Source organism: Pristiophorus japonicus, chromosome 1, assembly GCF_044704955.1.
Source record: "Pristiophorus japonicus isolate sPriJap1 chromosome 1, sPriJap1.hap1, whole genome shotgun sequence".
In the NCBI taxonomy this organism is placed as follows: Eukaryota; Metazoa; Chordata; class Chondrichthyes; family Pristiophoridae; genus Pristiophorus; species Pristiophorus japonicus.
In genome coordinates, this window is record NC_091977.1 from 374,607,098 (window position 1) to 374,630,852 (window position 23,755).

General features: G+C 43.3%; 1 protein-coding gene across 3 annotated transcripts in view; it reads left to right on the forward strand.

Moving 5' to 3' along the window:
- pag1 (phosphoprotein membrane anchor with glycosphingolipid microdomains 1) overlaps positions 1–12,885 on the forward strand; it is a 341,614-nt gene extending 328,729 nt beyond the window's left edge. For all 3 annotated transcript variants that reach the window (XM_070890966.1, XM_070890961.1, XM_070890972.1), the window contains one exon: positions 7,666–12,885. In XM_070890966.1, coding sequence (XP_070747067.1) covers positions 7,666–8,037 — 372 coding nt within the window. In that variant the 3' untranslated portion in view covers positions 8,038–12,885. The remainder of the gene's footprint in view (positions 1–7,665) is intronic.
- The last annotated feature ends 10,870 nt before the right edge of the window (positions 12,886–23,755 follow it).

Genomic DNA, 23,755 nt, shown 5'->3' on the forward strand with positions numbered 1-23,755 from the left:
TGGTCACCTCACCAGCCACAGCCCTCTCTTCCGACCGCCACATAAAACCTCGGTCGTGGAGGTACGGATTCCCGAGCAGCGGCTCCTGCAGGACGGCCGCCACTCCAGCCGGCGGAGAGCTGCGCTTGGTGGAGACTTTGTTCCAGACCCTGATGAGTTCCCTGTAAAAGACAGGCAGCTCCCGGAGGGCGGTCCTGGCACCCCCCAAGTTCACAAACAGGAGCTGCGTGTCATAATTGAGGTCGCGCTGCTGGCGGAAGAAATACCTCGCCAGAGCACACCACCTAGGAGGGGGCTCGACGTAAAGGTATCTCTGCAGGGTCTGAAGACGGAAAGTCGCGAGCTGGGCGCTGACGCACACCAACGACTGACCGCCCTCCTCAAGCGGGAGACTCAAGACCGCGGCAGAGACCCAGTGCTTCCTGTTGTTCCAGAAGAAGTCCACCAGCTTCTTCTGTATCTTGGCGACAAACGCAGGGGGAGGGGTCAAAGTGACCAGCCGGTACCACAACATTGCGGCCACCAGCTGGTTTATGACTAGCGCTCGACCCCTGTAGGACAGCACTCGGAGCAGTCCTGTCCAGCGCCCTAGGCGAGCGGTGACCTTGGCCTCCAGCTCCTGCCAGTTCGCCGGCCAGGCTCCCTCGTCGGGGCTAAGGTAGACTCCCAGATAGAGGAGATGGGTCGTGCTCCAGGCAAAAGGCCTGAGCTCCTCCGGCAGGGAGTCCACCCGCCACTGACCCACCAGGAGTCCGGAACATTTCTCCCAGTTGATCCTGGCGGAGGACGCGGCCGAGTAAATCTCCTGGCACTCACGCATCCTCCGCAGGTCAGCGGGATCCTCTACCGCGAGGAGCACGTCATCGGCGTAAGCCGAGAGGACGACCTCCACGCCTCCTTGTGCATGAATCCCAAAAAGTTAGTTTGCAGGTGCAGCAGGTAATCAGGAAGGCGACTGGAATATTGGCCTTCATTGCGAGAGGGATGGAGTACAAAAACAGGGAGGTCCTGCTACAACTGAATAGGGTATTGGTAAGGCCGCATCTGGAGTACTGCGTGCAGTTTTGGTCACCTTACTTAAGGAAGGATATACTGGCTTTGGAGGGGGTACAGAGACGATTCACTAGGCTGATTCCGGAGATGAGGCGGTTACCTTATGATGATAGATTAAGTAGACTGGGTCTTTACTCGTTGGAGTTCAGAAGGATGAGGGGTGATCTTATAGAAACATTTAAAATCATGAAAGAGATAGACAAGATAGAGGCAGAGAGGTTGTTTCCACTGGTCGGGGAGACTAGAACTAGGGGGCACAGCCTCAAAATACGGGGGAGCCAATTTAAAACCGAGTTGAGAAGGAATTTCTTCTCCAAGAGGGTTGTGAATAGTGGAATTCTCTGCCCAAGGAAGCAGTTGAGGCTAGCTCATTGAAGGTATTCAAGTCACAGACAGATAGATTTTTAACCAATAAGGGAATTAAGGGTTACGGTGAGCGGGCGGGTAAGTGGAGCTGAGTCCACGGCCAGATCAGCAATGATCTTATTGAATGGCGGAGCAGGCTCGAGGGGCTAGATGGCCTTCTCCTGTTCCTAATTCTTTTGTTCTTCTTCTAAATTTCAGTGAATATAAGCCTAGTCAATCCAGTATTTCTTCCTATGTCAGTCCTACCATCCCGGGAATCAGTCTGGTAAACCTCTGCTGCACTCCCTCAATAGCAAGAATGTCCTTCCTCAGATTAGGAGAGCAAAACTGTACACAATATTCAAGGTGTGGCCTCACCAAGGCCCTGTACAACTGCAGTAAGACCTCCCTGCTCCTATACGCATATCGTCTCGCTATGAAGGCCAACATGCCATTTGCCGTCTTCACTGCCTGCTGTACCTGCATGCCAACTTTCAACAACTGATGTACCATGACACCCAGGTCTCGTTGCACCTCCCCTTTTCCTAATCTGTCACCATTCATATAATATTCTGCCTTCCTGTTTTTGCCACCAAAGTGGATAACCTCACATTTATCTATATTATACTGCATCTGCCATGCATTTGCCCATTCACCTAACCTGTCCAAGTCACCCTGCAGGCTCTTAGCATCCTCCTCACAGCTCACACTTCTACCCAGCTTAGTGTTATCTGCAAATTTGGAGATATTACATTCAATTCCTTCGTCTAAATCATTAATGTATATTGTAAATAGCTGGGGTCCCAGCACTGAACCTTGCGGTACCCCACTAGTCACTGCCTGCCATTCTGAAAAGGACCCGTTTATTCCTACTTTTTGCTTCTTGTCTGCCAACCAGTTCTCTATCCACGTCAATACATTACCCCCAATACCATGTGCTTTAATTTTGCACACTAATCTCTTGTGTGGGACATTGTCAAAAGCCTTTTGAAAGTCCAAATACACCACATCCACTGGTTCTCCCTTATCCACTCTATTAGTTACATCCTCAAAATATTCTAGAAGATTTGTCAAGCATGATTTCCCTTTCATAAATCTATGCTGACTTGGACCAATCCTGTCACTGCTTTCCAAATGCGCTGCTATTACATCTTTAATAATTGCTTCCATCATTTTGTCCACTACCGATGTCAGGCTAACTGGTCTATAATTCCCTGTTTTCTCTCCCTCCTTTTTTAAAAAGTGGGGTTACATTAGCTACCCTCCAATCCATAGAAACTGAGCCAGAGTCTTTTGAATGTTGGAAAATGACCACCAATTCATCCACTATTTCTAGGGCCACTTCCTTAAGTACTCTGGGATGCAGACTTCAATCCCATCAATTTCCCCAACACAATTTGCTGACTATAAGGATTTCCTTAAATTCCTCCTTCTCGCTAGACCCTCGGTCCCCTAATATTTCCGGAAGGTTATTTGTGTCTTCATTAGTGAAGACAGATCCAAAGTATTTGTTCAATTGGTCTGCCATTTCTTTGTTCCCCATTTATAAATTCACCTGATTCTGACTGCAAGGAACCTACGTTTATCTTCACTAATCTTTTTCTCTTCACATATCTAGAGAAGGTTTTGCAGTCATTTTTTATGTTCCCTGCAAGCTTACTTTCATACTTTATTTTCCCCCTCCTAATTAAACCCTTTGTCCTCCTCTGCTGAATTCTAAATTTCTCCCAGTCCTCTGGTTTGCTGCTTTTTCTGGCCAATTTATATGCCTCTTCCTTGGATTTAACACTATCCCTAATTTCCCTTGTTAGCCACGGTTGAGCCATCTTCCTCGTTTTATTTTTATGCCAGACAGGGATGTACAATTGTTGAAGTTCATCCATGTGATCTTTAAATGTCTGCCATTGCCTATCCACCGTCAACCCTTTAAGTATCATTTGCCAGTCTATCCGAGCCAATTCATGTCTCATACCATCGAAGTTACCTTTCTTTAAGTTCAGGACCCTCGTCTCTGAATTAACTGTGTCACTCTCTATCTTAATGAAGAATTCTACCATATTATGGTCACTCTTCCCCACGGGGCCTTGCACAACAAGATTGTCAACACATCAACTGCCATTTTAAGACAGAGTTGACGCTGCATGTTTTGACATAGCTTGGCAGGAATCTCGAATGAAAAGTTATGTGCATAATAATAAGGTATTCACATTAAATACAGCAAACCCAGTCAGGAACTTCTTTAAATTTACATTTTAACATTTTTACATTTTATCTCTCCTGTGTAGTTAATTTGTTATACTGTACATGTGTGTCTGCTGTGGGTTGTTCAGGGCAGTCTGTGAATCGCAGCTTCGTTTGGTTCAGGTGCTTTCTGCAAATTTGTCCATTGTCTAGTTTGACTACAAACACCCTATTCCCTTCTTTAGCTATCACCGTGCCCGCGATCCACTTGGGACCATGTCCATAGTTTAGCACATACACAGGGTCATTCAGATTAATTTCCCGTGACACAGTGGCGCGACCATCGTTTACATTTTGTTGCTGCTGCCTGCTCTCTACCTGATCATGCAGGTTGGGGTGAACCAGTGAGAGTCTGGCTTTAAATGTCCTTTTCATGAGTAGCTCAGCCGGGGGCAGCCCTGTGAGCGAGTGGGGTCTCGTGCGGTAGCTGAGCAGTACTCGGGACAGGCGGGTTTGGAGTGAGCCTTCTGTGACTCATTTAAGGCTCTGTTTGATGGTTTGTACTGCTCGCTCTGCTTGCCCATTGGAGGCTGCTTTAAACGGGGCCGAGGTGACATGTTTGATCCCATTGCGGGTCATGAATTCTTTAAATTCGGCACTGGTGAAACATGGCCCGTTGTCACTGACCAGTATGTCAGGCAGGCCGTGGGTGGCAAACATGGCCTTAGGCTTTCAATGGTAATGGTGGCGGTGCTTCCCGACATTATTTCACATTCAATCCATTTTGAAAAACCATCCACCACCACCAGGAACATTTTACCGAGAAACGGTCTCGCATAGTCGACATGGATCCTCGACCATGGTCTGGAGGACCAGGACCACAAACTTAGTGGTGCCTCTCTGGGTGCTTTGCTCAACTGAGCACATAGGCTGCATTGCTGTACACAGGTCTCTAAGTCAGAGTCGATACCGGGCCACCACACGTGGGATCTGGCTATCGCTTTCATCATCACTATACCCGGGTGTGTGCTGTGGAGATCCGAGATGAACGCCTCCCTGCCCTTTTTGGTAGCACTATGCAGTTACCCCACAACAGGCAGTGTGCCTGAATGAACAGCTCGTCCTTTCGCCGCTGGAACAGCTTGATTAGCTCTTGCATTTCAATGGGGATGCTGGCCCAGCTCCCATGCAGTGCACAGTTTTTTTTTACTAGGGACAGCAGAGGATCTTGGCTGGTCCAAGTCCTAATCTGGCGGGCCGTGACAGGTGATTTATCATTTTCAAACGCTTCCATGACCATCAACAAGTTTGCAGACTGCGCCATTTCCACCCCCGTGGTGGGCAATGGTAGCCGACTGAGAGCATCCACACAGTTCTCGGTGCCTGGCCTGTGGCGGATGATATAGTTATGCGCTGATAGCGCGAGTGCCCACCTTTGTATGCGGGCTGAGGCATTAGTATTTATCCCCTTGTTTTCAGTGAACAAGGATGTGAGGGGCTTGTGATCGGTTTCCAGCTCAAATTTGAGGCCAAACAGGTACTGATGCATTTTCTTTACCCCGAACACACACGCTAATGCCTCTTTCTCACTCATGTTGTAGGCCCTTTCGACCTTAGACAAGCTCCTGGAAGCATAGGCGACAGGTTGCAACTTCCCTGTGACGTTAGCTTGTTGTAATACACACCCGACTCCGTATGATGACGCATCACATGCTACACGGGTTATACAATACAAGCAGCTTGTTGGAGCATAAAATGTTTCTGGCTTTCTCAAAAGCAATTACTTGTTTTTTGCCCCATACCCAGTTCTCACCTTTGCGCAATAACACATGTAGGGGCTCTAAAAGGGTGCTTAACCCCGGTAGGAAGTTACCAAAATAGTTGAGGAGTCCCAGGAACGACCGCAGCTCCGTGACGTTCTGTGGCTTGGGCACATTCCTGATAGCCTCTGTCTTGGCATCTGTGGGCCAAATGCCGTCCGCCGTGATCTTTCTCCCCAAAAACTCCACTTCTGTTGCGATGAAGACGCATTTCGACCTCTTCAGCCGCAGCCCTATGTGATCCAGTCGCTGGAGGACCTCCTCCAGGTTTTGTAGGTGCTCAGCGGTGTCCCGACCCGTAACCAATATGTCGTCCTGAAAGACCACCGTGTGTGGTACCGACTTGAGTAGGCTCTCCATGTTTCTCTGGAAGATCGCTGCAGCCGACCAAATTCCAAACAGGCATCTGTTGTAGATGAACAGTCCCCTTGTGCGTGTTGATGCAGGTGAGGCCCTTCGAAGACTCCTCCAGCTCCTGCGTCATGTAGGCCGAAGTCAGGTCGAGCTTGGTGAACGTCTTGCCTCCTGCCAGCGTCGCAAATAAGTCATCTGCCTTAGGTAGCGGGTATTGGTCCTGTAGCGAGAAACGATTAATAGTTACTTTATAATCGCCGCAAATCCTGATCGTGCCATCACTTTTGAGTACTGGAACAATCGGGCTGGCCCACTCACTGAATTCCACTGGGGAGATGATGCCCGCGCGTTGCAGCCTGTCCAGTTCGATTCCCACTCTCCCTCATCATGTGAGGTACCGCTCGCGCTTTGTGGTGAATGGGTCGTGCCTCTGGGACCAAGTGGATCCGCACCTTCGCCCTGGAAATGTTTCCAATGCCTGGCTCAAAAAGGGAAGGAAATTTGTTAAGAACCTGGGTACATGAGGCCTCATCGACATGTGAGAGTGCTCGGATGTCATCCCAGTTCCAGCAGATTTTGCCCAGCCAGCTCCTTCCAAGCAGTGTGGGGCCATCGCCCGGGACAATCCAGAGTGGCAGTTCATGCACCGTGCCCTCATAGGTGACCTTGACCATGGCGCTGCCCAGGACAGTGATAAGCTCTTTGGTGTACGTTCTCAGTTTCGTGTGGATGGGGCTCAGGGCTGGTCTGAATGCCTTGTTGCACCACAGTCTCTCAAACATCTTTTTACTCATGATGGATTGGCTAGCGCCAGTGTCCAGTTCCATGGCTACGGGTAAGCCATTCAATTTTACGTTTAGCATTATAGGTGGACATTTCGTCGAAAATGTGTGCACCCCGTGTACTTCAACATCTGCCTCCTCTCTCTGAGGCTCGAAATTGCTTTGATCCACCATGGATTGATCTTCCTCTGCCACGTGGTGGTTAGCAGGTTTTGCAGAGCTTGCAGCTCGTTTGCAAGCTCGTTGGAGGTGCCCCATTGTTCCACAGCTCTTGCAAACATACCCTTTGAAGCGGCATGAATAGGCTGAATGGAAGCCTCCACAACGCAAACAAGGTATGAATTGCCTTGCATTCATCCTTTGTTGGGGAATCTGGGTCACCTGAGGCCTGCTGGCAGTTGCAGAATCGTGGGTTCTGCCCTGTACATTTCTGCTCGCAAACATAGTTCCAGTTAATTTATGAACATTGCTAGCGCTTGTGTGCTGAGAGATTTGTTTGGTGTTATCACTGGTGGACATAAACGCCTGTGCTATCGCAATGGCCTTACTGAGGGTCGGTACAGTCAAAAGTTTTCGTAGGATGGTCTCATGGCCAATGCCCAGTACAAAAAAGTCTCTGAGCATTTGCTCCAGGTAGCCATCAAACTCACATTGTCCTGCAAGTCATCTTAGCTCGACGACATAGCTCGCCACTTCCTGACCTTCAGATCGCTGGCACATGTAGAATCGATACCTCACCATCAGCACACTCTCCCTCGGGTTAAGATGCTCCCGAACCAGTGTACACAGCTCCTCGTACAACTTATCTGTGGATTTCACCCTTGGGATTTCATGGTTTGAGCTCCCTGGTGGCGGAACATAGGAGTGAATGCTTTACAGATACACAATAGTTTATCCACCTGATTATCAGATAAGCTTTGATTTTACAACACAATGGTACTAATCAAGTGGAAGAATACTGTTTATTGTTTTCGATTTTGTTGAAATTTATTTTTGTCAGTCAGCACCAGAGCGGAAAGTGGTGTTTTTGAACTATTATCACATTGAGCCCAAAATCTATATTTTAAAAAATCTTTTGGTTTTCCTTGTTTTGTCCATCTGGAATTCTAATGCTTTTGGTTTCTTCCTAGATTGCAGCCTTGTACTCCACTGTGAATAAACCAGCACAGCAATGGTATCAAGCAGACATCGAGCAGGAAGGTGGGTATGCCAGCATTGATGAGGTGAACCCTCAAAGACGTCCATCTACAACCAGTCATCTATATGCATCTGTAACTGACTATGAAAGAGAACCCAGAGTTGCAGATCAGATTGAATCTGTAGATGTTGTGGGGCAGGACATTGATCCAGGATATGAACCTGTCAGAGCTCTGAAAGAGGCACCTCTAGAACAGGAGACTGAATCTAATGGAAACCAATCCCTGTGCTCAGAAGGAGAGAACCATTATGAAAGCATCCATGAATTGCAACAGAAACAAAACATGAATAACCCTGAAGTTTAATTGAGGGATTATTTAGCACCTCCTGAGACACACATTCTAGACTTCATTTGCTTGGCATTTCTTATATTAGGTACTTTGTAAATATAATGTAAGGAGGAAATATTTCCTTATTACATGTACTCCTGCTCATGTGCATTAATGAAAAGTGATTTTATCTCTATTGAATCAGGCTTTTGGGGAAGAAGAAATTATTTCTGGGCGTATTAATAGGAGGAGTTTCATGGTGATTTTTTATTTCTGTGGGCTTGTTTTTATGCCCATTAAATTGCAGAAATAAACACCTGCAATTTGTACAGCTGTGTTCTTTACAGAATGCAGTAGAGTGAACTCAGCACTCATAATTGGTAGTTAATTTTATTTAGGGGACAGAAAGATGGTGTGTATTGTCATAAATTAAAGAATTCTGAATGCATAGTAAAACAAAGCATTTCTCTTTTAGTGAAGGTGCATTAGTAAATTGTGGAACAAAAATCATTAGAAAGTGAATACTTGTAACAATAAGCATCTAAACCTTAACTTTTTCCTTATTTGCTTATGCTCCAAATAAATTAGAATTAGGTCCATCATTTGACATGGTGCAACCACAGTGACTGTGTCTTTTTAAAAGATATTCCTGTTTTAGGCTTGAGAATCATTTAGTCTCCACACTACTGAAGCACTATATGAACCGATCCTCAATTAGTTTTCTCCTCTTGGTACCAGTAACTTGCTGTTACTCTAAAGGAAATCCATCATGAAGGATTTTGCTGCCTTCCATTGAGTTTAAAGTTTGTTTCTACTTTCCAAAAGACGACCATAAGAATATGTAAAGTGCTAGAAAGTGAACCTCTGGACAAGATGCCTTCACTCAACCCATCCATGCGCCAGGAATGAACCTGCAGAACTGCACTTGCAGCCCAAATAAAAGACAAGCACAAATTCCAGGTCAGGTTTATTCAACACAACACATTTGTGAAGACTGGGAAGCAAACAAAATTCTCTTCTTTCTTTCTCCCTGTTGCCTTCCAGTTCTGTAGCAGAAACCCATCTGCCTACTAATTTCAGGCTTTGCTGAAGAGCTACTAGTTAAGATGTTGGATCATTCATCTGAAGGAAAACTGCTCTTTGGTTGTTGATGCAATGGAAATATTTAGAAACTGTAATCCCACATATCAGCTTCAATGGACACCATCTCCAAAAACTGCTCACCACTGCCTCCTAGAGATGTTAAAAACCCAGCTGGATCAGTTAATGTAACCACATTAATTGGGGTAATGTGTTTTGCACTACAGTTCTTTCAGGCCTAAATATACAATCAGGCATGATCTATTGACAAACAGGGCAGGCAGTTAAAATTAAGCATTGATCTGCTTCAGCCATTCTCAAGTCAAATCTGGCACAATTACTCCAAATTAGTTCTTCAAGTAAATAGTTTGTTAAATAAGGTTTTTTGTGTTCCCAGACATAGGCACATGCTAGCTATCATCAACAGTCTCCAAATTAAGGCCTTACTTTGTCTATGAACAAGTGGTTTCCATCTTGAACTACATTCTTCTATAGTTTGCTGTAACTGTTAGATGCTAGATCACAATTAAGCCTCCATTACTCTGTTGTAACTCCTGCCCCTTTATATAAGTGAACCAAAAAATCCAAGGTATTTCTTCTGCAGAGTGAGGCACAAGAGAGTGCAACAACACTCCAGGCATCTGAAAAAGTTTCCATAATTTGAAGGTTATTGTATTTAATAATAACTTTACTGCCGAGTTTCAAGCTCCTTTTTTGCTGTAACCATTAAAAACAAAGTTTGCAGAATTAATTGCAAAGAGAATACTCTAAGGTCAGGCCCTGCAATGACCCTACTCCTTAGTATTTATCTGAAAAATACACCTTTTGTAATCTTAACAAAAAGAAGTACAAGCAAAAATACTTTTTTCCCACCTTTTTATAAAATGTAAAAAAAATCAGATCAGCTTTTTTAGAATCACCACATTTCCACGTCCAGGCATCAAAATATACTGCTGCAACTGTGGCAGTGTCATCATTGGAAAGCAACTGGCGAGGCTCAAATAATGGAGTGAAAGTGTAGATGGATGTTTCACTGTTTCATTTGATTACCTTTACAATTGTAAGGAACTTTGCAGAGCTTTCCTTCGGGAGATTAGATTCGCCAGCAAGGATTGAATGTTGTAATCTAAGGTCAGACAGAGTTAAAAGACTGCATGGAAAACCATACTTGCTAGATTTCTGGGAGGTTAATGGAAATTATAAAGCTAATACTTAATTATCTTTGAACCTTAAAGAGAATTTTTACAGGACATTACCTCAGGAAAGTTCACAAGCTAGGTAGTCCATGATAAATTAGATTGTACATGATCTGTTGAAGGACCATATTAAATGGCTTATTCTCATTCTGTTCTTTGTGCTCACATAATCTAAAAAATTCTAATGCTGGCAGTGTATCAAGTAGAATTTATAAAATATTAGGATAGACTTTCATTGCTTGGATTTAAATAAATTAAATTTATCAGAGTTAATTTTAAAAATTAATGTGATCAGCAGTGGAACAGTGGTCAACATTCCCTTAGTGATTAAATAAGTTGGGAAGAGACGAGAACAGGGCAGGTTCGTCTATGTGAAACTTGATGGGTCAAAGGACCTTTCATCGTTCCATGTTTTGTTTCCTCAAATATGATGGGAACAACCCCACGCTGCCCCCCCCCTCCCCCGCCAGCTCCACAGTCAACTAAAAGTAGTGAATAGTAAAAGGTGTTGAGAGCCGAGGCCAAAAGAAGAAATGTCATATTTCAGTGGCTCAGTTTAAAGCATGTGAGCATTGCAGCTCCAAATAAAAACAACCATTGCACGACACTTTAAAAGCAAATCTTTTTCTTTCTTTTAATTACATGTGTATTTTTTAGATGAATACTGAAGAATAAAAGCAGCATAGAGCCGTATGCAGAAGTATTTATTTGTCAAAACAGAATATTGTACAAATATTCCAAGTAAAATTAGAGACTTTGTTGTAAATAAGGTTCTAGACAGGCTAAATGGGCTCCAAGCAAATTCCTGGGAATAGGTGGTCATTATCCCAGAGTGCTGAGAGAGACTGGGGAGATGTTTTTGAGGTACTAGTAATGATTATAAAGGAATCACTGTAAACAAGGGTTTGGGGGGGGGGGGCAAAGAGAGATGGGGGGCTAGCAGTAGATTGGACAAAAGCTAATAGAGAGTCTATATTCAAGAAGGATGACAAATCCGAGATAGGCAGCTGCAGTCCCATTCGGCTCAATTCGATTCCATGTGAAATATTGGATTATCGAGAGTAAATTTAAGGATCATGTGTACAATCAAGTTATCAGCAGTCAGCATGAATTCAGAAGAGATAGATCCTGCATAACCAATCTATTTGACTTCTTTGAGAAAGTGATGAGCCAAATGGGCTGTAGTTATCCCAGAGTGCTGAGAGAGACTAGCGAGATGATTGAGGTACTGGTAATGGCTTGACTTCTAAAAGGCTTTTCATAAAGTTCGACATGAAAGGCTATTACTTAAACTCAAAGCTGTGGGGATTCAGGGTAAACCCTGAGAATAGATAAGAAACTGTTTTAATAGTAGGAAACAATGAGTGCTCATTTAAAGGAGTTATGTCAGAGAGGGGAGGAAATACTGGATTCAGAAACTCAGTGCAAAGAGGTCAAATCTACAGATGGTACCAAACCAAGAGGGGCAGTGGAATCAGAGGCAACTCAGAAATTACAGAATGAGCTGGACAAAATATGCAAGTGGGCAGAATAAATTTAGAATTTAATGCGGACAAGTTATGAAGTGCCTCATATTGGAAGAGAAAACAGATTGCCCGCATACTCCATGAATAGCTAAGGATGATGCTGAATGACATCTAGGAGTCTTGACACTAAACATGTCCAACCAATGCAAAGTAGCAAATAACAAATTTTAACTACATAATCAAAACAGTAGAATACAAGTTAGCGGAAGTAATGATTGAATGTTATTGTGCTCTATTCAAGGTATTGAAAAAAGTTAACCTAGAATATTACTTTAAATAACACAAATAGAACTACCGGACATGGGTTCAAACTAGTAAAACGTAATTCTAGGACTGATATCGGGGAATTCATCTTCACACAGTGATCAACATGTAGAATGGACTCGCGCAGAAAATTGGAGGCAAAAATCCTGAGATAATTCACGAAACAATTGGTTTCGGCAATAGGTAAACATTAGGATCTCTCAGATAATTAAGATGGGTCGAATGGCCTTCCTCAGCCATAAAAGGAATAATGGATTTCAGAATCTGAAGACCGTTCTAATTTAATATTTCCAATGCTAGCAACAGTCCAACAGTGGTACTTTACCACTGGTTTGCTAGGAATTCAAATACCGAAAGGCTTCTTTAACATCAGTCACCAAATGATATTCTGTTTCTTTTTGAGGTAATAACAGAAATACATTTGGTCCTGAAGCAATGTTGGGTAATTCATATTCTCAAAATGATAATGTCTGCACAACAAAGTTAACATGCATCCTGTCCCTTTGCAGAACTAGCATAGCAATGAAATAAACTTCCTACTATAGATCATTTAGAGTTTGTGGCTGCTATGTATAAATAGGCCCACAGAAAAGCATGAGTCAAAATGTTAGTGCCATATATATGATTTTAAGTTGTTTCAATTTGAGCGTATTTGAGGTCTGTATCATTTTTTTTAATTCACACGGTTCAGTTAGCATTGATAATATCATTTAGGTCTATTAGTGGTTTTTGACAAGGTACAATTGTGGTTCAAGTATGAATATTGACAATATATAATCCACAATAAAGCGGCATTTGGAGACTTAGTCTGTCAATAATTTTCACAGAGTGCTTTCTCTACTGCTGATATTGAAATGTATATCCTTCAAATGCAGGAAACTAGTGCTCAATGAAATCACCATGGTAGGTTGCTTGGAATCAGTAAATGATTTGTTAATAAAGCACATGAAAACAGGTGTTTGCTGGAACAGAGAAAATGTTAATGAAATGGACTGATAGAAATGCTGTGCAATTCTGTTAAGAAAACTTGGTGCCAAGCTTCCATATTCCATACACTTATTTACCAACTGCACCTCTATACTGCAGTATTTGTGAACCTCTATTATTCGTGTTAATAATAAGAAAATGCGGTACTTATTACATGAGTTAAATAACTTGTGTATTCATTTTTTTTTTAAACTTTTGTACTTTTTTAAATTACAAGATATGATATTTACGTACAGCTGGTTTTACTGAAGACTAATGGATACATTTCTATTCTAAATCATTTCTTGTAAAATAATCTGTTTATATTTTCTTTTAAATGCTTAACACATTCAATAAGTGTATTTAGTAAAAAGGGAATAGTTTTGATGAAAAGATGTTTGGCAAACTTATCGAGCTGGGGCGGGAGAAGAGGACTGCGTCATTTTTGTTGCAGTGCTGCCCTATGCAAATGATTTGACGTATTACAATGTATTTTACATTATTTTGGGGGGTAAATAAAAATTTAATTTTTTTTCACAAAGGCAAGTTTATAGCTTTAAATATTTTGGGCACTAATCTTTATCTCAAACCTCTTAATCACAAAATCTGTACTTCATGTTGGTGAAATTTGGCCCTCTTAAATTTGCCAAGTAGTAGACGACCTTCCATGTCACTTCCCCTGGGATGTAAATATACAGCTAATACGTATTGGAACTTGGTTTAGATCTGCCGTCATAAGCCCGATGATTTACTGTAATATTGTTTGTCACAAGACTATAGTAATAGGACTATGCCGCGATCTTCAGTATAAAAATCAGATTGGTCGAACTACTTCTGTGAATAATTAAAACTTTTTATTCAAGCAGGAATCAATTGGTGTCACATGGTAACTATTTCCTAATTTTCTCTCTCCTCTCAGTATTTACAATCTTGGTGTTGTCCTGCATTTGGTCCATTACCATGGTTACTGTGTAAAAAAATATCTGTGTGGGTATTGATGTGCAAATTTGTGGATAATTGGCAACATTGTTAATTAAAGATAAAATCTGTTTTGATTAGATTTTTTATTGTGTACATTAAATCCTTTTGATCCTCATTTGATACCTGTACCTTTAAGAGTGATATTTTCACTGAAGTAACTGCAAAACTTTTCATTGCTTACTGTAAAGAAAGTAAAATAACACACAGCACAATTATTTACCAAAACTAACGATTTCAAGTCAAATAGCTAAGTTTAAAAATCGCAGCCAAGTCCAAAATGTCCTTTTGCCCATAGTGCCAAAAAGTACAATGACACATCAGTAAAGGATTCTTGCTAGAAAACTGAAGCTGGCCACTGCCAGATAGTGTCTGTGGGACAACATGTTAGGTGAGAGCATAAAATGGTTACACAGTTATCCTCCTTTATCTGGTAATGGAAGAGGAGTTTGCTCACAATAGGAGGGAGAAGTCCAAAGGAGGAGATATTAGGAGGGCGACCAAAAGTTGGGTCAAAGATGGTTTTTGAGGATGGTTTAAAGAAAAAGTTCCAGAACAAGGAAGCCAGGCAGCTGAGGAAGGGAGCAGTTACAAAAGGTAAGTTCAGAGGAACGGAGAATTTGTATGGGTGGAGGGTTGGGTTGGTGGAGGTCACAGAAATAGGGAGGAGCGAGACAATGAGACATTTAAACACAAGAATGAGAACTTTAAATTTGTGGCGCTGGGAGACCAGGAGCCAATGTAGATCAGTCAGTACAGTGATAATGGCCCTGATATTTACGGGAAGGTTGTAGTGGCTGGTAAATGTGGGTAATGTGGAGGTCTTGCCAAATTTAATGGAAGGACCTCATTTGATTTTTTTTTCCTCCATCTCGTAGCAGGCAGCCAGCCAGATCGAGAGGCTGGATGGCCGTCGGGCTGGAAGGCCGCAGTATTAGAGTGGAGGGAGGAAGGGAGGGATTGTAAGGAGTGGGGGACAGTGGAAATCGCAGTTTGGGGGTGGCTTTTGGGGCAGGGGTTGGAGAGTCATGAGGTGTTGTTAGTTAACCCCGCAGGGGGAGTCTTTGAGGCGGTCGACCAGCTCATTTTTGATGGCGAAGCCGACTTCATGAAGGCGGCGTTCTTCCTCTGGTTTTCCTTTCCAGAAAAAGGTGTAATCTCCACCTTGTTCCTTGAGCGAGCCTTCCCCTGCCCACCGGGTCTCGCTTAGGGCGGCGATGTTGATGTCAAAGCGTCTAAGTTCCCGGGCGACTATGGCGGTGTGGGTTCCGGCCTGTCGCTGTTGGAGTTGTCCATGAGGGTCCTGACGTTCCAGATCCCAAACTTCATGTTAATGAAGTGGAAGATGCCTGTGCGTGAGTTCTTTTAATGACCCAGCCTCGCACTTCGGGTCTCTTCAGCCAGCCAGCCAGCCGGCCCGGCCCAACGAACGGCTGTACCTGCTCTAGGTCGTTAGCGGTGAACAGTGACTGGGCTGTAGACTACTGACTTACATTTTAGACTTTTAATCAACTTTTAATTAACTTATAATCTACTTTTAAACTTTTAATCAACTTGAGAAATTTAAGCAATTTGGGAAAATTTTTTAACTTTTAAACAAACTTGGAGAAGTTTTCTTTCAAAACCTCCAGATAAACTTTTAAATAACTTGGAAAACTTTGGAAGAAACTTTTAAAACATTCCTCGGAACTCCAGCAGACAACTAACCTTCCTAATACCTGCCCCCAACCAAGCCTCGGGCCACCTACCATCAAAGGCGCTACTCAGCGCCAAGCTTGAGGCCAACATCTCGCCGGAGGCAATTAGGCTCATACAGCAGTGCCCGGTCTCCAGTCGTCTTGGACCCCCTTGCCACTGGACCAAAGACCTAGCTCTGTCAAGCCTGTGAGGTTGCCGGTGTGCAGCAGCCACCCCACGTTAAAAGAACACACAGATATTAGGCTAACTGATCTATAGTTTCCTGCTTTTTGTCTGCCTCCTTTTTTAAATAGGGACGTTACATTTGCAGTTTTCCAATCTGCTGGGACCTCCCCAGAATCCAGGGAATTTTGGTAAATTACAACCAAAGCATCCACAAACCCTACTGCTACTTCTCTTAAGACCCTGGGATGCAAGCCATCAGGTCCAGGGGATTTATCCGTCTTTAGTCCCATTATCTTACTGAGTACCACCTCCTTAGTGATTGTGATGGTGTTAAATTAATGCCTCCCTATAGCCCCTGTGTTATGTTCAGAATAACTCCACAAGGCTGTATACTGTAAGCTCAAACTGTTGTGACCTTGGTCTCTTTAATGTAACACCAGAGTGAGGAAGCTGCATGGTAGACTGCCTTTTATACCTGCTTGCCCGGAGTGTGCTGGTGACCCTTGGGTGGGTTCAGTCTTGTAGTTGACCGCGAGGTCGATTGCTGGTTGGGTGTGTGTTGGTGGATCAATGATGGTAATGTCCTCTTCAAACTGTTCATGGTTGTCAGTGAATCGCAGTTTGGTCTGATCCAAATGCTTTCTGCACGTCTGTCCATTCAAAAATTTGACAAAAAACACACTTCCCCTCCTTGGCTAAAACAGTGCCAGCAACCAATTTAGGACCATGACCATAATTAAGAACAAACACAGGGTCATTAACCTCAATGTCACGCGATACAGCCGTGCCTTTGTGGCCGGGTTTCTACATGATCATTGAGATCCGGGTGGACTAAGGAGAGCCTGGTTTTGAGTGCTCTCTTCATTAACAATTGTGCCGGGGGAACACCAGTAACCAAGTGGGGTCGCATCCGGTAGCTGAACAGAACCCAAGATAACCGGGTCTGCAGGAAACCGTCCGTCACGCGTTTCAAGCTCTGGTTGATAGTTTGGACTGCTCGTTCCGCTTGACCATTGGATGCGGGCTTAAACGGGGCCGACCTGACATGCTTGATGCCATTGTGGGTCATGAACTCGTTGAATTCCAAGCTGGTGAAACATGGTCCATTGTCACTAACAAGGATGTCGGGCAAACCATGGGTGGCGAACATGGCCTGGAGGCTTTCAATGGTGGCAGTGGACGTACATGACATTATTATACATTCAATCCATTTAGAGTAAGCGTCCACTGCTACATGCAACATTTTTCCGAGATAGGGGCCAGCGAAATCTACATGGACCCTGGACCATGATTTGGAGGGCCATGACCACAGACTCCGGTGGGGCCTCCCTTGGTGCATTGCTCAACTGTGAGCAAGTGTTACATTGGTGTACGCATGACTCCAATTCCGCGTGAATGCCGGGCCACCTGGCAATAGCCTTCATCATGACTATGCCTGGGTGGTGTAATGTCTGTAAGCTTGTAATGTTTGTAGCTCCACACTGTGGATGTGGACGTATTGTGTACTGCAACTGCAGAGTTAATAATAAACAGAATCAGGCAGATTCCGGAGGCTTCCAACAGAGCTGCCTGCCATGTTAGGAGCTGCATGTGCTGTGGCCTGTGAATATATCACACTTGGCGATGAGATGGGATTTGTCGGATGATTTAAAGCTTAAATTTTGTTGGGGAATGATTCAGCGAGCCGAGAGAGACTTTGGAAGTTTCTGTCTTTAGAAAAAAGTTATAAAATCCGAGGTGAAATACAGCACACGGTGTGAACAGTTAGAGATTAAAGTGGCAGGTGTAATCGGACATTTGGGGGAATATAGACACGACCAGGAACGTTTTAAAGCGTATGTGGATCGGCTAGAAATGTATTTCACTGCAAATAACATAATCGACGTTCCAGACAATGCAGTCCAGAACCGGACTGTGTTGGAACGTAAGAAAACGATCTTCTTATCGGAGGAGGGTCTGGCATTGTACGAAACCCTTGTAAATCTGCTTGTGCCTGACGAGCCAAAGGACACAACGCTTAAAGAGATTTTAACGAAGCTGGAGCAGCACTATAACCCCAAACCGTTAGAAATTGCTGAAAGCTATCGTTTCGAGATTCTGAATCAAAAGACTGATGAAGGTATCGGTGATTACATCATAGCATTAAAAAAGCTATCGATGCACTGAAATTTTGGAAACTTTCAAAACCGAGCATTACGAGATCGTTTTGTTTGTGGGGTGAAAAATGATGCGATCAGAAGGAAGTTATTGACGACGGATGACTTGACTTTTGAGTGCTTGTCAGACAGTGAGGTCGATGGGCATGGCCGAACAATATTCCCAAGAATTAAATAATAATTACGGTCGTCAGTCACCGAGGTAAATCACCTGCAGGTTCAAGGTAAAAGATGTTGGGGGCCCAAAGTCTCAGAAACTGGAAATGATAACAGAGCGTCAAAGTCGTGCTATCGGTGCCTGGGACAACACATTGCTCAAAGTTGTCCATACGTAAAGGCAGTGTGTTTCTTCTGCAGAAAGACTGGGTATCTTGCGAAGGCATGCCGACTGAAGGGTAAACCAGCTTTCAAAGCTATGAGTCCAGCGTTCAAAGCTATGAGTAGAAATCCCAAGAGACTACATAGCATGGAAGAACAACAACAGGACGAAGAGGTGTTAGAGTTACACGTCATCAGGAGCATGAGGTTAACGGACAGTGATTCAGAAAGCATCAAAATCCACATAGATGTTGCGGGATTCAAGATACCAATGGAAATTGACACGGGTGCATCCGTGAGTGTAGTACCGGAGTTGCTGTACCTCGACAAATTGCGTGATTTCCAACTGGAGAAATCCAAGATAGAGCTGCGAGGCTACTCGGGAGAGAAAATTCCTGTGGTAGGTCGTATCACCGTACCGATGAAATATAAAGATCAATTTCAGAACTTGCCTCTAATAGTAGTGAAGGGAGACAAGTCTGCCTTACTTGGAAGAAATTGGTTGAGCTCACTGAAGCTGGATTGGAGTAAGATTTTCTGTGTGGAAGCGAGATTTTCATCAACGGATGAGGTTATCAAGAAGTATCCGAAGGTGTTCTGCAAAATGGGCAGTTCGATCCAAGGCTTCAAGGCGAGTGTCAGGGTACAGAAGGACGCTAGATCGGTTTACTACAAGCCACGTTCCGGACCATATGCACTCAAGGAGAAAGTTGAGCAAGAACTCAAAAGACTAGAGACATAGAACATTATTTGTAAGATGGAGCGATGTAATTGGGCTACACCCATTGTTGTTGTACCTAAGTCCGATGGTAAGGCAAGATTGTGTGGTGATTATAAAGTAACCGTAAATCAGGTTCTAGAGGGTAATGTCCCCAATACATTGCCGAATATAGAAGATTTGTGCACAACACTGACAGGTGGTCAGATCTTCTCAAAACTGGATCTTACGAACGCCTACTTACAGCTTGAACTATTTGACTATAAATATATATCTAGGCCTGTATCAATTTAATCGGCGACCATTTGGAGTGTCTTCCGCCCCTGCCATATTCCAAGGGATGATGAACCAGATTTTGCAAGGTATTGAAGGGGTAGTATGTTATTTGGATCACATACTAATTTCAGCACCAAATAGGCAAATTCATAATAACATATTGAATGAAGTCCTCAAACGGCTAGAGAAACACAGAGTACAAGTGTTTGCTTGTAAGTATGAGTTATTTAAAAACTCAGTGGAGTACTTAGGGTACAGAGTAGACAAAGCTGGTTTACATCTGACCAAGGAAAAACTGGATGCAATTAGAAATGCACCCACTCCCAGGAATGTCACTGAACTTCGTTCATTCTTGGGTCTTTTGAACTATTATGGGAAGTTCCTACCAAATTTGGCTACAGTATTACATCCACTGAATGAACTTTTGAAAAAACAGGTCCATTGGAAGTGGTCAAAAGAATGCGATACAGCATTCAAGGAGTGTAAAAGCAAATTGGTAGAGAGCACCATGTTAGTTCACTATGACATATCTAAGGAGATTAAGCTAGCATGTGCTGCCTCTCCCTATGGAGTTGGGGCAGTGATCTCTCATGTATCACGTAGTGGGGAGGAGAGACCAATTGCTTTTTCTTCACACACTCTCAGTGCCAGTGAGAGTAATTATGCGCAAATTGAAAGGGAAGCTTTGGCATTAATTTTTGGGGTCAAGAAGTTTCACAAATACTTGTATGGTCGTAAGTTTACCATCGTTATGGACCATAAGCCCCTGACAGCAATTCTCCATCCAAAGTCCCCAGTTCCAACATTAGCTGCAGCCCGAATGCAGAGATGGGCTTTGATTTTGTCAGCATATACATATGATACTGAATACAGACGATCAGCTGATCACAGTAATGCTGATGCAATGTCTAGATTGCCTTCCCCATCACAAGTTACACCCGATAGGGAAGAAGTGTTTTATTTTTCATACATTGATGAACTGCCAGTCGCAGCTGAAGAGATTGGTAGAGCAACCAAACGTGACCCAGTGATTTCAAAGGTGTATGAGTATTTTGCAAATGGATGGCCAAACCAGGTAACAGACAAAGATAGAAATCCATTCTTCATTCGTAGAAGTGAATTATCAGTAGATAATGATTGTATCCTGTGGGGTGCAAGAGTGGTTATACCAAATAAATTCAGGTCCAAATTATTAGGAGACCTCCATGACCAGCACCTCGGAATGTGCTTGACCAAGAGTTTTGCACGCAGTAATTTATGGTGGCCAGGTCTTGATAAAGATATAGAGTACATAGTAAGTCAGTGTACGACATGTCAATCAGTAAGCAAGCAACCACCACCAGTACCATTATAGCCATGGAAATGGCCTCCCAGGGTGTGGCAAAGGCTACATATTGATTTTGCTGAGTTAGAAGGACAACAATTGTTCATTGTGATTATAGCCATTCGAAGTGGGTTGAGGTGTTTCCAATGTGGAAAATAACAAGTAAAACATTGGACATTTTACGAAGATTATTTTTTTCATTTGGCCTCCCTGAAGAAATTGTTTCGGATTATAGACCACAATTTCGTTCAGAAGAATTTGCACAATTCACAAGCAAAAATGGTGTGAAACATACCAAGGTTCCACCATACCATCCTGCTTCGAATGGTGCAGCAGAGCGCACTGTACATATTGTAAAATGTGCCCTCATAAAACAAATGTTAGATCCAAATTCAAGGAAATGACAGTTGTCATCGGATCACAAATTGGTTAATTTTTCGATTACATATCGAAATATTCCTCATACAACTACTGGTAGAACACCAGCAGAGTTGTTTCTCAAACGACAGCCACGAACCAGATTCTCGTTGTTGAAACCAAATTTGGCACAGTCCGTAGAAGAGACACAATTAAGACAGAAAGAGAATCATGCTGGAGGTAGAGTAAAAGAGAGAAGTGTAAAATTAAACCAGAAGGTGAGAGTGAAGAACCATCACCATAAATGGTTAAAGTGGTTACTACGAAGAGTGGTGAAGATATGTGGTCCTCGCACATATTTGGTAAAGATGTTTGATAACGGACAGGTTAGGTTTGTTCATATTGATCATATTTTACCTACAGACATGGAAGGAGTTGAAAGTGGGAATGATTCAATTATTTCTGACTCATCAGATAGTTTTGATACACAGCAAATCCTAAATCCAATGTACTGGAAACAAATCCAGGAGAGAATCAGAATGAAATCTGAGTCCGAGTTAGGAAAACAAAGAGCCTGAAGTTACTGAGTTCAAATGAAAATCAAGGAAATTCTGTGGAGGAAAACGTTCCTCAGGATGAGCCTCGAATGAGTTTAGATTCAACACCATGTTTGGAAGGTTCCGTTCGAGAGCGAAGATATCCTCTTCGAAACAGAAAACAAGTGGTAAAGCTAAATTTGTAAATATGGAAAAAAAAGTTTATAATCCTGTGTTATGTATAAACATGAAAGTTATATATGATGTTTGTTATAATAACTTCTTCATTAAGGAGGGAGCAGTGTAATGTCTGTAAGCTTGTAATGTTTGTAGCTCCACACTGTGGATGTGGACGTATTGTGTACTGCAACTGCAGAGTTAATAATAAACAGAACCAGGCAGATTCTTGAGGCTTCCTACAGAGCTGACTACCATGTTAGGAGCTGCATGTGCTATGCTCTGTGAATATATCACAGGTGGGTACTGTTTAGGTCGTGTATAAACGTTTCCCTACCTTTTTTTGGCAAAACCACGTGATTCCCCTATAGGAGACAATCCGAGTGGATGGACATTTCATTGTTGCATCGGTAAAACGGCTTAATTTCGTCTTGCATTTCCCCGGAACAGCCGACCAGCTCCCATTAAGGACGCAGCTTTTGACTAATGATAGCACAGGGTCCTGGCTAGTCCAGGTCCTGATCTGGCGAGCCATGACGGGTGACCCCTCGCTCTCGAAAGCATCCATTACAAGAAGCAAGTCTGCGGGTTGCGCCATTTCCACCCCTGTGCTGGGCAATGGTAGCCAACTGAGGGCATCAGCACAATTCTCAGTGCCTGGTCTGTGGCGGATTACATAGTCATACGCAGACAATGTTAGTGCCCATCTTTGGATGCGGGACGAAGCATTAGTGTTAATACCTTTGCTTTCTGAGAACAGCGAAATGAGCGATTTGTGATCAGTTTCGAGCTCGAACCGGAGTCCAAATAGGTATTGGTGCATTTTCTTAACCCCGTATACCCATGTTACTACTTCTTTCTCAACAATAATGTAGGCTCTTTCAGCCTCAGATAAACATCTGGACACATATGCAACCGGTTACAGTTTGTCTGACACTGGCTTGCACAAAACCAACACCTTACGAAGATGCATCACAAGCTCGTACTAAACGTTTACACGGGTCAGACAGTACAAGTAACTTGTTAGAGCATAGCAGGTTTCTGGTCTTATTAAAGGCTGTTTCTTGAGATTTACCCCAAACCCAGTCGTCACCCCTGCGTAGCAATAAATGCAAAGGTTCCAGCAAAGTGCTCAACCCCGGTAGAAAGTGACCAAAATAGTTAAGGAGTCCCAGGAACAAACGCAGCTCCATCTTAAGGAAGTGGCCCTAGAAATAGCGGATGCATCGGTGGTCATTTTCCAACATTCTATGGACTCTGGTTCAGTTCCTATGATTGGAGGGTAGCTAATGTAACCGCACTTTTTGAAAAAGGAGGGAGAGAGAAAACAGGAAATTATAGACCGGTTAACCTGACATCGGTAGTGGGGAAAATGTTGGATTCAATTATTTAAGATGTAATAGCAACGCATTTGGAAAGCAGCGACAGGATCGGTTCAAGTCAGCATGGATGTATGTAAGGGAAATCATGCTTGTCAAATCTTTTAGAATTTTTTGAGGATGTAACTAGTAGAGTGGACAAGGGAGAACCAGTGGATGTGGTGTATTTGGACTTTCAAAATGCTTTTAACAAGGTCCCACATGAGATTAGTGTGCAAAATTAAAGCACATGGTATTGGGGGTAATGTACTGACGTGGATAGAGAACTGGTTGGCAGACAGGAAGCAAAGAGTAGGAATAAACGGGTCCTTTTCAGAATGGCAGGCAGTGACTAGTGGGGTACCGCAAGGTTCAGTGCTGGGAGCCCAGCTATTTACAATATACATTAATGATTTGGACGAAGGAATTGAATGTAATATCTCCAAGTGTGCAGATGACACTAAGCTGGGTGGCAGTGTGAACTGTGAGGAGGACGCTAAGAGGCTGCAGGGTGGCTTGGACAGGTTAGGTGAGTGGGCAAATGCATGGCAGATGCAGTATAATGTAGATAAATGTGAGGTTCCACTTTGGTGGCAAAAACAGGAAGGCAGAATATTATCTGAATGGTGACAGATTCGGAAAAGGGGAGGTGCAACGAGAC